The 17895-nt window shown below is 38.1% G+C and overlaps 1 protein-coding gene across 1 annotated transcript; it reads left to right on the plus strand.

The window, feature by feature from the left end:
• The first annotated feature begins 2154 nt into the window (after nucleotides 1-2154).
• On the plus strand, nucleotides 2155-17786 carry PCID2 (PCI domain containing 2). The gene is made up of 15 exons (XM_032226898.1): nucleotides 2155-2287; nucleotides 3203-3276; nucleotides 3798-3887; nucleotides 4757-4830; nucleotides 5298-5363; nucleotides 6183-6224; nucleotides 6798-6852; nucleotides 7047-7150; nucleotides 7737-7812; nucleotides 7918-8059; nucleotides 9362-9462; nucleotides 11450-11523; nucleotides 12768-12893; nucleotides 15579-15702; nucleotides 16957-17786. The coding sequence occupies exons 2-15, from the start codon at nucleotides 3241-3243 to the stop codon at nucleotides 17044-17046; spliced, it is 1200 nt and encodes a 399-aa protein (XP_032082789.1). The 5' UTR covers nucleotides 2155-2287; nucleotides 3203-3240; the 3' UTR covers nucleotides 17047-17786.
• Nucleotides 17787-17895: the final 109 nt, after the last annotated feature.

Below are 17895 nucleotides of genomic sequence, written 5' to 3' on the forward strand. Positions count from 1 at the left end.
AAATCTAAAATATTTAGTCTTTAAAAGAAAAAAAAACCCAAGAAAGTCCAGTTGCCTCCTGAAAAAGCAACTTTGGGACAACCATGACCTGGATGACTGAGAATCTCTAGACTTCTAACATATTTAAGTTAATATATTATTTTCTTAGAATACCACGGATGGGTCATCAAGAAATCAACTCCAGTTCTCACTCGAAACGAGCTGCACTGGCTACCTGTTGATCTCCGGGTGCGCTTCAGAGTGTTGATGACCACCTTCAAAGCACTCCATGGTAGTGGATCTGAGTACTTGAGAGACCGCCTTCTGCCGATTACCTCCCTTCGACCGATTAGATCGCACAGACTGGGCCTCCTCCGAATTCCATCCGCCAGTCAATGTCGACTGGCGACTACACGGAGGAGAGCCTTTTCTGTTGCAGCTCCGACCCTGTGGAACGACCTCCCCGTCGAGATATGCACCCTCACCACCGTCCAGGCCTTCCGCACAGCCCTTAAGACCTGGCTATCCCAACAGGCCTGGGGATAGGTTTCCAATTTCACCCCGCCCGAGTGTTGAGTGTTGAATGCAAGTTGTGTTTTTATCATTTTATTTTATTCACATATTGTTTGTTTTTGCATTTCACTCCCTTCCCTATGATTGTAAGCCGCCCTGAGTCCCCTCAGGGAAAAGGGCGGCCTATAAATTCTAATAAAATAAATAAATAAATAAATAAATAAATAAATAAAACAAAACACAAATGACCAGGCTCACATCCCATTTCAGACACATTATGCAAAGATCTACGGTAGTTCTTTGGAAAAGGCTCTCTAATGCTGGGAAAAATGAAAGGAAAGAGTAAAAGCGGATGACCAGTAGCAAGGTACTTAGCTTCAGTTACAAACACGATAATTCATCATTCACCGTTGGGAGACTTGCAAGAACAAACTGGGATAGATCCTCATGGAGAAAAATCTACGGGCTCTTCAGGAATTGAAAAGACTTGATGGCAATCAATCAATTTAATCGAACGGCACTGGACCACTCTATTATAAAAGCAAAAGGTTTTTTCAAAGGAAGATCCATCCATCTTCCAATTTGGACTCTTGGGTGTCTTACAAATGAACAACAGTACAGGTAGAAGACTTCTCGTGGGAACGGCACAGTTTGCTCACAAGTTCCAGAAGCGCCGCGCTGATTTCATCCGAGAGCTACAGGGCAAACCGCGGCCGCAGCCAGAGCGATTCTTTCTTGCTGGCTGAGCCCCGGGCCCTTCCTCGAGGCGCGTCTCAAAATGGCTCCTTCGCCTCTCGCCCGACGGAGATGTTCTCGCAGACTCAAGAGTCCATTTCGTCGTCTGAACAGCACAACAGACTTGAGAAGCGGGGGTTGGACTTGAAGACCTCGAAGGTCCCTTCTAACTCTATTCTGATTGATTCCTCCAATAGGATCTTCCTCCTCGCTAGTTATAGCGCCGATCCACTCATCAGCCTGCACAGAATCTGCCTAAAATTGCGCTGCCTTGTTGGTAGCCAAGGTTAGGCGTGCAATCCTAACAAATGGCTTGTGGTTAAATTAGACTTTTGCAGGCTTTTTCCTCTTGACGGACTTTATTTTTGTCTTCGTCTCCTTAGGAAAATTGAGAACTGCATGAAAAATCAGAACTATATATTCCCTTAAATGACAACAGGTTTACTCTAAACGCAAATAAATTTATTTCTGGTTCAATCCGTAAATTATGCATTGAAATTAGCTGACCAAACGGATAGCGCAAGCAAAAAGTAAGGTGTCCATATTGGGCTTTTAAGTTGGAGATATGAGAAAAAACTAATACTAGAAATATGGACTGAAAAACACTCCAGGTCATTACCCCTTTGCTGCCCTCTAGCGGGCGCCGGATTTTTTTTATACTTTCGCTCATTGCTTTCTCCGAGCCCCCACCCCATCATTTGCATCGCCACGCCCTTCTCGTTCCGTTGGATTAGTGCCGAGGAGTCGCTTCCACTGTAGGGACTGGGAATAGGCGGAACATTAAACCGGAATCGGCCAATCCGCGATAGAGGACCCCGACAGCTGCTCTGCTTGGCCCGCCTATCTGCAGGGTGACCCAGTAGTGACGTAGTTCAGGAATCGGCCTCCTGGTAGGCAGCGCTGGAAGAAATAGGGCAGCCAATAGGAGAGTTGTGCGCATGCGTACCGCACATCGTAGTTGTTAGTGAAGGCTCAGTTATTGATTCCGGAAATCGAGATTATTTTCCTGCGAAGCTTTTGCTCTACTGCAATAAACGTGTTGGTCCTCATGTTCCAGAAGGTTCCGTCTTTTTCTCGTATTAAATCTTGCTTTGATGCATGTGCAGAGGGTCTCTTTTTTGCTTTCGCGGCTGATTAGCTCTCGCAGCCACGAACAACCATGATCAATGTGTTATTAGTGCCACTCTGGTCACTTGCACATCGGCTTTGCTTCCAATAACCGATGGGAGCTGTGTTTCAATGCCATCTGCCAGCCCGCCCTTAATCCTTCCTCGGACCTGATAGCAAAAGCCGCCCTTGAAACTTTTAAGTTTAGCTTTTCTACAAAGATTTTATCCTTTTCTGTTTTTCTGCTATCGAGCATCGCCGGGCTAAAAAAGAACAATTGAATTAATCGAATGACTTAATGTGGAGTAAATACAGCTTTTCTCAGTTGATCAACTAATTTAAAAAATCAATTTTGATCTACAAACGGCTTTATTTAAAGAATAATTTGTAGTATCACAGCTGAGACCTATACATTCATGAGAGAATCTCAACTATTATGTACTGAAGGAGGCTGGCTTCTAGGGGGTCAATTTTAGGAAGAGATAACATCCCTTAAATAAGTGCTTAAATGATGGGCATCCTAAAGGCAAGGAGCTGTTACTAATAAGTCTGCTTCCAACTAATTATTAATGGCTGCCAGAGAAAAGTCACGTGCAGCCCTCTGGATGGAAGAGAGGGAGAAAACAGTCCAATTCATAGATTTAAATCACATTTAAAGATTCCAGTTGGATAGGTCTTATGGGATGGGAGTTGGAATTATTCTTGAAAAAGTAGTGGCAGCAGTGAAATTATATAAATACAGTAAGGGATATCTCCCCCCCCCCCCAATATTGTGCTAAAAGATTTGAGACTAGCTGGGATTTTTGAGCCCCTTTTGGCTAACTTTTGTACTATTATTTTTATTGTACTAATGTCTGCTATTTTTCAGGTTAAAGCATCCACTTAATTTTATGCAGTACTCTTTCAATGGCACATATCAGTATCAACCAATACTTGCAGCAGGTAATTGATAAGTCTAATTTGAAAAAAGAATCATCTGCTATTAGTCATTCATTTTGGTATACTTTGAAAAATTATTCTAATCTAACTTCCAAATCCAATAATGCTCTGTTTAATATACATGGAAATAGTAGAAGCATTTTGCCTTCAATAATTGCATGAGATTACTTTAAAAATCACTTTAAATTAGTCATATCTTTTTCTTATTTCATTGCTATTTTTGCTACTCTTAGTTATTAAGAAATGAGACTTGTAGAAAGGCCCAGCTCTATTCCTTCCTGATTCGGGGGGTGGGGGTGGGTTTCTCCATAAGTATAAACATTGTATGGACAGCATGTAATTTCCAGATGTTCATAGACTCCAGTTCCAATTACCAGTGGTGAGAACTATTCAGCAATATCTGGAAGGTCACATGTTACTCCCTACTGCTGGGCACCATGATGGTTCTAATCAAAACTAGCAAGAGTTGATACAGTTTTCTTATTGGTCCTCTAATACTAAATTTACATGGTTTTCTTTCATAGGTACTAGAATCTATTGATGGCAGAGATGGATTATTTTGTGCAGAATTAGTGTCATTTAAACATCCTCATGTTGCAAATCCTAGACTGCAGGTAACACATTTAGACTGCAATCCTGTAAATGTATTGAAGTTCTGCTGAACTCATAAAGAAACATGACATATTTATTCCTGAATAGAAATATATAGGATTGTCAGATAGCCATAATTAGAGCCAGGGAAAATACTTTAAAATACAGTTTGAACTGTTGATTCATTGTGAATTCCATGCCTAAAAGCTATTGCAATGTTTACTTATGTTTTAATGACAAGGAGGTATCTCCTTGTGCTTGCTCAATGTAAAAGGTGTATTCAACAGTCTTCCTAAAGAACTGGTTTGCCATCTTTTAAAGAAAAGGTTGGACATCCACCTCTGAAAGAAGGTTTAACTCATTTTTCTATACATTTCAAAAGATTGGAATAAATAATCTTTGTGGTTCATACTACAGAATTCTGTAATTCTAAAATCAGTATATTGTACTGTCTTTTTAATAGCCAGCTTTTAGATTAAATGCTGCCCCATGCAAGGATTTGGTTTCTCATGATCATTGTACCTTAAACTTTTGAAACCTAATTGCTTTCTGAGCTCATTTTTTTCCTTTTTTGAGTTGCAAGTATAATTTATCCTTGTTATAAAATGTGAACCTTAGTCACTCTTGAATCTAATTCCAATGATTCCTCTCTCCCATACTATATATCATTGATTGAAAGAACGACGACTCTGTAAATATCTTCAAAACTTCTTAAAAATTAAATGTGGCCAGGTGGTATGCTTACAAAGTTATTATTATTATTATTTGTTTCAGCTGCTATGAAAGAAAAAGCCAAAGGCAGCTAAGTTGTACTTCTAAAGCGTCATGGTTTTTGTCAAACTATTTTATGGTAACAAGGCCTCATTTTCCTTTTGGTCTATTTTATAACTAGCTTTCATCTCCAGAAGAAAAATGTCAACAAGTGCTGGAACCACCTTATGATGAGATGTTTGCTGCTCATTTAAGGTAAAACTGGGTGAGACAAGATGTCCCATTCAAGTATTTCAAGTAGTCACAAATGGAACCTTGCACTAAAAACGTCATCTTAGCAATTATTCTGAAAGTGTAAAAGTGGCTGAAATGGTGCAAAAGAATAGGTTTTTTTAAACCCAATTATTCCATGAAAATGAATATTTGCATAGAATTGTACCTGAAAAATTTTGAAGTAGAAAAATAAAACATTCTAAATATATCAGAAGTAAGCATTCTACTCAACTACCCTCTTTAGCAAATGAAATTGGCTATTATTAATTTATTGCAATTTAAGAAGTGTGATATTTAAATTACAGGATAAATATACTAAGAAGCAAGAAGTACAATTGGATTTACTAATGAAAAACGTGTTTAGGATTTATTAAATAGAAGTAAAGAGAATATAAGCCAGCTTAGTTTTGGTTATTATTTAAAATTCATGTTTCATTTTTTTAAAATAGATGTACTTACGCAGTTGCCAACCATGACTTTGTGGAAGCATACAAATGCCAAACAGTGGTAGTACAATATCCTTTACCATTTGCTCTTTTGAAAATCTGAATTTTGGAGTGGAATTTGGAGTTAAGCTTTCAGCACAAACTACAGAATTGCCAATGTTGGGTTAAGGACCAAGTAAATGTTTGATCTACTACTTAGACTCGGGCTCTATCTATATTATTAACAGGGTCAACTATACTGTAATTGGATGTAAATACTGAAAAAATTCTGGCTTTACACCCAATGTAAATCTTCATGCCTGGCTTTTATAGTCAATGGATTTACATTTCTAGATAAGGAGGATGTTAACATTTGGTAATTAGCATGTTGTAATAGCTAAGATGCTGAGCTTTTCGATCAGAAAGGTCGGCAGTTCGGTGGTTCGAATCCCTAGAGTCACATAATGGAGTGAGCTCCCGTTACTTGTCCCAGCTTCTGCCAACCTAGCAATTCGAAAGCATGTAAAAAATGCAAGTAGAAAACTGGGAACACCTTTGGTGGGAAGGGAACAGTGTTTTGTCATGCCGGCCACATGACCACGGAGATGTCTTCGGACAGCGCTGTCTGTTCGGCTTTGAAACGGAGATGAGCACCGTCCTCTGAAGTCGGGAACGAGTAGCACATATGTGCAAGGGGAACCTTTACCTTTAATAGTTGTGGCCTCTTCTGTTCAAAGTGTGTGTGGCTTCTGTCATCCACATCCTGTGAACGTCCATATTAAACCATGGACATTATATTTGGCTTTTTATATTGGTGTTAAGTTGTGGGTTCACACTTAGAGCTGGGTCACCAAATTCCATGATTTTTTAAATGAATCACATTTCATCAAATTTCCTTATATTCTCTACATCTTTCCTGAGAGCTTTTCAAGCACACAAAGAAGAAAACTGGTAAGTACCTGATTAACATAAATCTATATCTTAAAATATAAATGAACTGGCCTGATGAGAAATATTCCATTTGACGTAGGTAGAGGAAGACAAGGGATAACCCATTTTAATATCTCAAATGTTCCTCAACTTAGAACAAAAACAGAAGCAAAGCGATCTCTTGGTGGACCAAAAATAGCAGTTTGTCATACATAGAGAATGGCATGGAGATCAAAGAAAGCTAGAAAGACAACTAAATCAACATTTGATTTTATTTGCATTAAGCTAGCCTTTGCTATAATTTTCAGTCAAATGACTATCCTCAATAAATACTAAAAATGGATTTGAAACAGCCATGAAATCTCTGAAGACCTCATTTGTCCTGGGTAAATGTGGGCTTAGATATTGGTGTGCTTTTTCCATGTTCCTGAATATTTGGAGAAATTAAAGGAACTCCTTAGAAACTGTAAACTTTCATTGTCCATGTTACAATAATAAGAATAAAAGATGTTTTGTTGCTATGTTTAAAAGTATGCAGCAGATTATTTTTCACTGTTTGCAAGATTAACCCTGTGTTGAATTTTCATTTGCCAGGGCTTTACATATTATGTATGCAGTGGCACTTGACCTTCGAATTTTTGCCAACAGTGTAAGTATTACTGCTTGGGCCAAAATTAATAGATGCTGAAGGAATGGAAGAGATTGGCATGGACTGGCATGGAGATGCTCTGGTCTTGGCCTGAAACATGCTCACAAAGCTTCACTCTGAGTGTATGTATTCTGTCCCAATTTAGTGAGTGGAAGGCTTAAGTGTGATTGCATTTCACTGTTGTATCATGATAGGCTGATCAACAACTAGCAAAGAAAGGCAAAGGCAAAGTTGGTGATATGTTGGAAAAAGCAGCTGAACTTCTTATGAGCTGTTTCCGTGTATGTGCAAGTGACACGTGAGTAGATCCTTAGTCCTAGGTTAACTTGTTGGAAATGTAGATTACAGTTTTTATACCTTGTAAACTGGTATGTAGGCTTGTTGTATGTCAGTATTCCTTGACTTGGGAGACAATTGTGAAATTGCCCATAAGATTGAATTAGGAATTCTTTGAGTGCTTTATTATAGCAAATTATTAACCATATTTTCCTAAAGCAGAGGTTATTTTTCTTAAGACAAAGTTTCCTCAGTGTTAAAATTTGAATTCCTAGGGTTGAAAATTAATGTAAATATTAATTCATTGATAAATGTCACAATTAAAACTGGCCTTCATAATGTTTATATTATTTATTTATTATGATTTTATTTATAACATTTTTATGCGTCTCATCTCCCTATAAAGTGACTCTTATATATGCCACATTAGACCTGATTAGCTCAGTAGAATGTTTCTGAATATGTGTAAAGAGGATTATGATGTTAGTAAAGGCCTTGGTTATGATTTTTGTATGCAAAAATACTTGTTTAGGAATGTGGCTTAAAGCCTAATATGTGTGTTTAAGGATAAAAAATTATTTTGATCATTTTTGTAATATTTGTTATAGTCGAGCCAGCATTGAGGATTCAAAAAAGTGGGGCATGTTGTTCCTGGTAAATCAACTATTTAAAATATATTTTAAGGTATGACAGGAACTTTGAAAATCTTATCATGAATTCTTTCTTTTTAACTCAAGATTGTTATCACACATGTAACTTCCCCTCTGCTAACAATGTTGCTCTTTCCAGATCAATAAACTTCACCTATGTAAACCATTGATAAGAGCAATTGATAGCTCAAACCTTAAAGATGAATATAGTATGGCACAAAGAGTTACATACAGGTACTATGTTGGAAGGAAGGCCATGTTTGATAGTGATTTTAAACAAGGTATTTATCATATTAATATAATTGATGGGGTTTTTTTTGCTATGAACGTTTGCATATTAATACATTTAAAAAGTTGGTTTGATATGTCTGATTCCAGTATCGTAAGAATACTGCAGGTTACAGATATATAACTGCGGATAAACTCACCTTAATTTATTGTCAGTACAAATTATTGAAATTAAATTGCTAATTTTGTTAAACTGTGGAGGGAACATCATTTCTATTATTTAGAAGGTCCAACATGTTATGGATGTTCCTGATTTTTCTACTTCCTTTCCCATTTTGATATTCCTTCCATCCATTTGTCTCTAGCTAGTATTTGTACACTGATATTTTCACTAGTCATATATGTTGAATTAATACTAGCTTTCGTTGATGCTACTGATGCTACTACATTGATCACGATTAACTTCTAATCTGAGAGATGAATATCTATAGAAGGAAAGAGGAACATGTGAGGTTCTTTCGGTGATTATACTATAAAGCAGTCTCAAATTCAGAAGCATAAAATTATTTTATATTCTAATGTTTTGAGGTGTGCCTTCTGATTTTTGTTTCTTATTTCCAGAGTTAAAAGTAGAGTGTGGGAAAAATGAAATGGTCTGTTTCAGGTTAAACCAAACTCGTTAATTAGGTTGATTAAAAACTAAGCATTCCCTTCTACTTTAAACATTTTGAAAACAAGGCAGTGCTCACTTTTCTGACAATCGTGAGATTGACATTTGTTGCTCTTCAGAAAACGGATGTAGTAAAATTCAGGACTAAGTATGATTAGGGAGAACGTTCTATTAAACTTGAGTATTTGTACAAACCACTATTGAGAATAATAATTATGGTTTTTCTCTCTAATGCATGCTGGCTGGGGAATTCTGGGAATTGGAAGTTCTCCCTCTTAAAATGGCCAACACTGAGATACTCTTAATGTATATAATGTATACTAAAATCTCATTTGATTTTATTTTTGCTTTGATATAAAAACATACATGTTGAAGAGCTAGATTTTATACTGTAATAAGATATATGCAATCTTCCAGAGGACTGGCTATGGAGCCACATTTGAAAAGATTGCTAAAAAATGATTGTGGATAAACTCTCCTTAATTCATTGTTAGTACAAATTATTGAACTAGATACATTACTAATTTCATTAAAGTATGTGTGGAGGGAACATTATTTCCTGTTATTGTCTAGAAGATCCAACATGTTGTGGATTCTCCTGATTTTTCTACTATTTTTAAGCCCAGTACTTGCTCTTGGTCTATGCTGATGAGTTATGGTGTGCCTCCTCTTTGTCTTCTTGCAGCTGAAGAGTATCTGTCTTTTGCCTTTGAGCACTGTCACCGGTCTTGTCAGAAAAACAAAAGGATGATATTGATTTATTTGCTGCCAGTGAAAATGTTACTGGTGAGTGGCATTTGAATGTATCAGTCTTCCCCCAGGAGAGATTCCGAACTTTGATGAATAATGTAAAAAATCGGAATTATAAGAATGTGTCCTGGATATTCTGAAATTAGCTGTTGGCCTGCCCCTTTCATCCATTCTATCTTCTATTCAAGGTTTGTCTTTTTTCTGGCCAGGTGAACACGTTTCTGCAAAGCTTGGACTGGCAACTGTCCAATTTTTAAAAGAAAGACTAGAGCTCTGTTTGGAGTTCATTCAGTGTAATGGAAGAAGCTGGCACTTTGCTTTGTAGCAAGCTGGGGTTCCTATTTATTCTTGCCAACCCAGTGAACTGTTTGAAAGAAATTATATAAAGCGCTCAGGACTGTTTCTGAGGTCTATTTGTTTGGCAACAGAATGACTCTATAAAAATCACACAGAAGGGGACAAATTTAGAAGTCAGAAGAAAGATAGCGTTTAGAAATGGTCCAGGGCTGCCTTGGAACTGTAGAAAAAACAACAACTACATGGGAAGGCTTCTAAACATGGCTCTGAATGCTACTGACTCCACTCCTCTAGGCCCACTTCCCTCCTCCTTCATCATCATGCGATCCAGAGTTGCAGAGTTGTGTATATGCAGCTCACATATACACAAACAGAAATGAAGTTTAAGGACAGAACAGAAATACAGTTGCAACTTGTTAATTCATTACCCAGACAAAACTACTAGTGCTTCCTAAGGCTACTTCTGGTAAAGGGGTTGAAAAGAATTCTTTCCCTACCTTGTTTAAATGAAAAAGAATGTTAATGTGAAAATGATGATAGGTGTTTTGATGGATATCAAGTCAGGTACCAGCAGATTAGAAATTTTGGTCTTAAAGTATGTTCTGATACTTAGTAAAGAATTGGGGAATGAGCCCTTTTTTGGCCAGAGATTTATGGAGTTGCCCATCATAAGTACAGTTTATGGAAGAAGCCATGTAAGATTTGGGCCTCCCAAGGCATACAAAATAGGTGACTTAGTGGCTAAAATGTCACGCTTGTCAATCAGAAAGGTCGGTAGTTCGGCGGCTCGAATCCCTAGCGCCGCATAATGGAGTGAGCTCCTGTTACTTGTCCCAGCTTTCGCCAACCTAGCAGTTCAAAAGCATGTAAAAATGCATGTAGAAAAATAGGAACCATCTTTGGTGGGAAGATAACAGTGTCCCTAAATGCGTCTTCGGCATTTAGTCATGCCAGTCACATGACCACGGAGATGTCTTCGGACAGCACTGGCTCTTCGGCTTTGAAATTGAGATAAGCAAACCCCCCCCCCCCCCCCAAGTCGGGAATGATTAGCACATATGTGCCTTGGGAACCTTTAACTTTTTAGGCATATAAAATTGTTAGCTGTACACTTGTTACATAGCTTTTTTTGTTTTGTAGCTCCAGGTAGTCAAGGAAAACGTGAAACTGGATTAGTATGCCATCGTACGTGGTTTGGGAATGGCAGCCTGGATTCCAGAGAGCCAGAATCATTAACAAATTTCCTGAGCTGTTTAGTTGGAACTTCTGTTGCAAGCACTTAAGAATAAAGTGATGACTTCTTCATGAGGCAGGAACTGTAGTTCAAGTTTCAGAGCACAGGAAGAGGAGAAAGAGCAGTTCTTTGGTACCTTTTGCTAAATGGAAAACTCCCAACTCCAGATCCAATGGAAAGCGATTCCTGTCAATAGATTTTTTTTTTTGCTAGATTCAGAATTAGTCTTTCTGTTAATGCTGTTCTGTAGGACACTTTAGAGATATGACTTTGGTCTAACTTGACCCAGTTTGGGATCCCATTAGGATCCTTGCTACATCTGGATATTATGTGGGTAGTAGGCAGCCAGAAATAATGTCTTTTGTGCTAGGAGATTAGCTATGATGATAATTAACAGAACAACTCATGACTGTTTATAGCTTTAGGTAAAAAACTGATTATTGGTGTTTCTAATTTTTGGCATTGAGTTTAAAATTATGCTTGGATTTTCAGGGCCATATGCCAATGATCCAGCTTTTAAAAAAGTATGACCTCATGCAGTTTGCAGAAGTTACACAAGCTGTGAGGTAAGTTTCATTTATGGAACTGCATACTTCTAATCCTATTAGTGTAGTAAGACTGCAAACTATTTTTCTTACAATGTAGATAACAAGCTGTTGAATGTTGCTTTACTATTATATTTAAAAAATGCTCTTTTAGTCCCTAATTTCATAGTAATATAATGAAATAATGAAAAAGTTGCAATGCAGATTAAACGAATATTCTCCTCTCCTCAGGAAATAAATGGAACATCCCAACCATAACCACATTTGAGCTGTAACTGCTTGCTTTATACTAATGCCCTGCCATTGCAGTCTCACCCTTAGCAAAGTAGATCCCAGAATCCAAAACGTTTCCAATCGATTTGCTCAATATTGCTATCTCCAAATATTGGTTTAGTGTGATATGTACAAGCAGAAACATCCCAGGCAAAGTCATGATTTGTGGACTTTCTCATTTCTCCTCCATGAAACCAGGAGGAAGAACAAAGTAAAATTATGTTTTACTTTGACTAGATCTCTTCTTTCATATAAACTGGAATGTTAATTTACTGATTTGTTCTGGTTTTTGTAAACTGGTTGTTAATTTATTTCTGGTCTTCTTTCTGAAGAATATCATGCTTGTTGCTGGTTCTAACTTAACATGCCCTTTCCAGGCAATTGAATGCTGTATCTGTTGTATTTCTCCTTCTTGTAGGAGGACAGTTGCTTGCGATGGAAAATTATTAATAGTCTGTAGTGTGAAGTAATGATGCTTCATTAGGTTATGAAAGAGTTTTGATGCCTTTATAGCACGGGTGTCAAACTCTATCATGTCACGTGACGTATCACAACAGTTTTTGCCTTTGCAGAGTGGGCATCCGGCCCACAATTTGCCAGTTTGACACCCCTGTGTTTAATGTAGGAGGATCAAGGTGGGAAAAAGTAATTGACCGACTACCTATCAGTAATGATAGTTAATTAAGATAACACCTCTGAATAAACCAGAAAAGATTGAACAAGACTATAACTCTTGGACTGTTAGATTAGAATTCCATATTTCCCCATAATAATATGTCAGGTTAAAGTGAAACAGAGTTTTAGGTTACTCTTCCTCTTGACTATGGGGGAAATGACAAGATACTGGAAAAGTCAAATAAATAGATGGCTTCCTGTGAAGTTACTTGTTGCTCATCACTCATCACGTGATTATGCAACCCAACTTATATGTAGATACAGTCACTCTGAATTTTTTGGAATGTTCAAAATCTTTGTTTTTAAAATTCTTTTAGTGAAGGGAACCTTCTTTTATTAAATGATGCTCTGGCAAAACATGAGACGTTTTTCATTCGCTGCGGTATCTTCCTTATTCTTGAGAAGCTGAAAATCATCACCTACAGAAACCTCTTCAAGAAAGTGTAAGAGTTTCATTTATATTGCTTGGCATGGCTAAGGAGTCATTAACTGTGTACAATATGATGTTATAATAGGGAAAAAGTCAGATCAACGAGAATTACAGGTAGTCCTCGACTTATGACCACAGTTGACCAGCAATTTCTGATATTTGATATTCGTTAAGTGAGTTTTGTCCCACTTTCTGGCCACAGATGTTAAGTGAATCACTGCAGATGTTACATTAGTAACACAGTTTAATGAACCTGGCTTCCCCATTAGCAATAGCAATAGCATTTAGACTTATATATGGCTTCATAGTGCTTTGCAGCCCTCTCTAAGCGGTTTACAGAGTCAGCCTATTGCCCCCAACAATTTGGGTCCTCATTTTACCCACCTCGGAAGGATGGAAGGCTGAGTCAACCTTGAGCCTGTTGAGATTTGAACTGCCAAATTGCAGGCAGCTGGCAGTCAGCAGACGTAGCCTGCAGTACTACACACTAACCACCACACCACCAAGGCCACCAAGTCACCATTGATTTTGCTTGCCAGAAGGTTGCAAAAGGTTGATCACATGATCTCAGGACACTGCAACAGTCATAAATATGAGTCAAGGGCCAATTGCCATTCCCACGCACATGGGAATGTTGCAATGGTGTAAGTGTGAAAAACAGTCATAAGTCACTTTTTTAGTGCCATTGTAATATTGAACAGTCACTAAATGAACTATTGTAAGTCAACAACTATCTATATATTATGTATTTGCTCTTTATTGTAAGGAGTACTTTTTGAGTTTGCACTTGTTGAGCAAAGAACCTCTGACCATCTTCCTAAATGGAAATGTCTGCTTGGAAAATCTTTTAATCAGTAATATGTTTGCCAGAAGCATCTGGAATCTATTTTTTTAAATGTAAGATGCCATATTTTAGATTTTCAGAGACTTGCCTGTTGTTTTAAATATCTGGCAAGAAAAATACTGTCCCTCTGCATTTTTTTTTAAAAAGAGAGGTCTCTGAGATGGGAATCGGAAAGCTATCTTTTCCGACTGTAGTACCTATACAGACCAGCCGAGAAAAGTCATATGAAGGGTATAAAGAGAATTGTTTGATTTATATGAATTTTATATTCTGTTTTGATTTAGCATCTATAGCTAATAATAGAAATAATGCTTTATGTGAGCTGAATTATTCTGGAATAAGCAGACTTGCTTATTTGGATTAACCCTAATCTATTAGTAAAATATCAAGATTCTCTTTCATTCCCCAAATAAAGTAATAATAGGGCAGTTTGGTTCCACATATTTGGGATTACCAAATATTAGGGCAGTGTTTCTCAACCTTGGCAACTTGAAGATGTCCAGACTTCAACTCCCAGAATTCCCCAGCCAGCATTCGCTGGCTGGGGAATTCTGGGAGTTGAAGTCTGGACATCTTCAAGTTACCAAGGTTGAGAAACACTGTATTAGGGACTAATTAGACAACTCGTATCCATTGGGTCATCCTCATATATTTCCTTATCAAAACGGAGAATGCAAGTCCGTTTCTGTCAGCAGCCATGATCACATGATCCCCATTGACTTTCTCCCTGCAAACTTCTCAGGCTTTCCAACTGACTTGTGGGAAGGTGTCAGGGAATGTTGTAAATGAGGATCAGGTAACCATGGCAGCAGAGCAGTGGCACTGAACAGCAGCTTAGTTGTGCTGACACGGCAAGAACTTTCCAAAATTTCATTCTCATGGGAATAATGGGTCCTCACATTCTAGAAGTTATCCCCTTTGAGGTACCTTGCTGGAACGGTTTTCCCCTATGATGCACTGTTTCGCCCAGTTAAAGTTTGTGTGTGTGTGTGTGTGTCTGTGTGTACATTTACACATACATACAAGCATACATACAAACACACACTATACCGTGTTTTCCCGAAAATATGACAGGGTCTTATACTTTTTAGACCCACAAAATATGGCCTTGGGCTTATTAGAGGGGGAGGGCTTATTGTTTTGGGGTTGCCGGGCGGCTGCTCCCTTGCAAGCGGGCTCCCGAAGAGCCAGGCACAGCCTCAGGGGCGAAGGAGCCATGAGGTGACCATGCTCACGAGCAGCCACCCGGCAAACCCCCCCCTCCAGCCGAGCAGAGCACCATTCATTGACCTATGGAGTATCCCTAAGGCGCCAAGCCATATGGCGCTCTGCCTGCCCTCCAGCTCCCACGGCTTGGCACATTTGGGATACCCACTATATCAGTGCACGGAGCTCTGTCCGGCTGAAGAGGGGGGTTGCGCGAGCGCCTGCTCTGCCCCCAGCTCACATGCCTCCCAGCCTCACCATGCCCTGGGCCAGCTGTCTTTGCAGCCAGCAGCGAGCTCCGAGCAAAACTTCTTCTCTGGCTTCCAAACTCCGGAACCCGGCTTCTGATTCTTCCAGCAGTGGCCGCTCTAGGAGTGTTTTCTATGGTTATGGGCAGGCTGCCGGACAAAGTCTTCCAGCAGCCTGCCCATAACCATACAGCACAAGTCGTAACCAAAATGAAATTTGGCTGGATCCACCAGATTACGTGGCAAAATCTTTTCTCAGAAAAGTAAGATATGTAGATGGTTCCATTCACAGAAATATTGAGAAGGCAGCGAGGGCATAGATCTGGAGGTTGAGGCATAGACTAGGTTGGAATTATTATCAGTAATAGCGACTGGGATATTTTTTTCCCCTTTCCTTCAGATATTTGTTACTTAAAACTCACCAGCTATCTCTAGATGCCTTTCTGGTTGCCCTGAAATTCATGAAAGTCACTGATGTTGATATTGATGAAGTCCAGTGCATTTTGGCTAATCTCATTTACATGGTAAGTGTTGGCATTCATAACATGGCATGATAAAAACAACATGTGCTGTTGTCGTAGACTTACCGTACTATAACATTAACGTCTCTGAATCCTACTTTTATATACAGTGAACGTACTCTGTATATTCATAAGCATAAAAGGACAAATAGTTACTCAATAGACAATGGGATTGGACAAGTTTTTTTCTCCATTACACATTTCTCCAGGATTGTATTAATGGTATATTAAAAACTAGCTTATAGTCAGAGGAACATTGTCAGCTTTCCCAGGTTCTGTGTTAGGATGAGAGTACATCAGCCTTGTGCCTTTGGGCTTCACTGAGGTAACAGATCCCAAAATTCCCAGCCAGCTTAATCAGTGGCCAAGCTGGCAGAGAATTCAGAAATTCATGGTTTTGGTACAGCTGGAAGGCAACAGATTCAGGGAAAATAGATATCCATGGTATCAGCAGCAATGATGTATGGAAATAATTATATAACAATGTTGATTCAAAAAAAAGGAATTCCTTTATACCTGCTTGATACCTTTTAGTGCCCCTTTCTAGGTCTGGTGCCTTCAAACCAGTATTGAATTTTAGCTGCCCAAATACTTATCTAGCATGTTGAAAGATCATCTTGATTTGGAATTCTGGGATTTAACTTTATAAATACACGTGTTTATATTTGGGTAATCTGGAGGATGCCAAGTTGACTTAGAACAGCAGTTCTTCAATTGGAGGTAATTTGGACCTATGTTGGGAGTAATGGAATAATTTGTAATTTCTGGTTTGTGAGTTGAGGATCCGGTTTGGGATTATCTTTCTCCTGAGACACATGTGCAAAACAAGAGAATCTGTTTTTTGGGGATGGGTGATGGGATAATGACATTATTCAAGACCAGGAAAAGGAGCATTAATTCAGAATATGTCTTAACTTTGTTTGCAATATACTCTATATATTCATACAATTTCCTACTTGAATATTAATGCAAAATAATCTGTTAATCTTATAATTTTACTTACGTTACCTACTCTCACTCAATTCACCATACATTAGCCCGGTGCCCTGTACGTGCCTTATTCAAATTATCTAGTGTCTTAATCACACAACCTCGCACAACATGTGCCTGTGCATAATATTGCGTTAATCTGTAATTGATCTTTTAAAAATGGCATACAGTGAAAAATATACATAGTTAAATAAATATTGAAACCCAAGAAATATATTATTCTATATTTACCAGGCTGATGCTTGTGGGTTTTTCTTCCCAAACTAGGGTCATATTAAGGGCTATATATCACATCAGCATCAGAAGCTTGTTGTCAGCAAGCAAAATCCATTCCCTCCACTTTCTACTGTCTGCTGAACTGAGGACTGTTGCTTCTGGATGGGGATTAGGAAGGGGGAGCCCTCTTTAAAAGCTTGAACAGTCTTGTATTTAGGACAAAAGCGATAGGAGAACTAAGAGGGGCACATTGAAGAGATTGCTACAGCACAGAAGAAAACAAACGGCTCCATTACTTCCTTCCACTCAAAGGAAATGATTATGATCTCTGTAATCTTCAGGACCATCTTCTGGAAGGCAATTTTCAGAATATGTACGGAATGAACTATGTATTGTTCCATCAAAAAAAATGTGTGGAGTTTTCTTGATAAAAATCTCAAATCGAATAAACAGCACTATATTCTGTTGATAACCTCTGGTGAACTCTTCATAACATGACCATAATTGATGTTTCCAATTTTAATATTGCTATAATATTTTTTTTTTAAAAAACCATGTAATGACTTAATGTGTTACCTTTCAAAGTTTAATTAAATGTAGCAAATGAAAAATAATAGTTGGATATTTTACATTTTTTAATTGTAAATTTAGGGTACTTTCAGTGAGACAGCCTGTTGTTAATATAACTTCAGAACCTATAAGGCAATTTAGAGCTTCTATTAAGCATCTCATTAAGTAATTATCTGCAGGGCACATACAATCAATCTAGTTTACAGTGGTATGAATTATAAAATTCTTGTTATTATTGTACTAGGTTTTCTCCTTTGCATTTCTTCATGTTTGTATATTAGAAACAATGATCTCAGAAATTATTCTCCTGAAGAGAATACAAAATTAAATACACGTTACTGGGAAACATAGATTTAATATCAAATCTCTCAATTGGTAAGATTAGTATTTTGATAAGTACTTTGATTTATACTGGGAACA

Source organism: Thamnophis elegans, chromosome 11, assembly GCF_009769535.1.
Source record: "Thamnophis elegans isolate rThaEle1 chromosome 11, rThaEle1.pri, whole genome shotgun sequence".
In the NCBI taxonomy this organism is placed as follows: domain Eukaryota; kingdom Metazoa; phylum Chordata; class Lepidosauria; order Squamata; family Colubridae; genus Thamnophis; species Thamnophis elegans.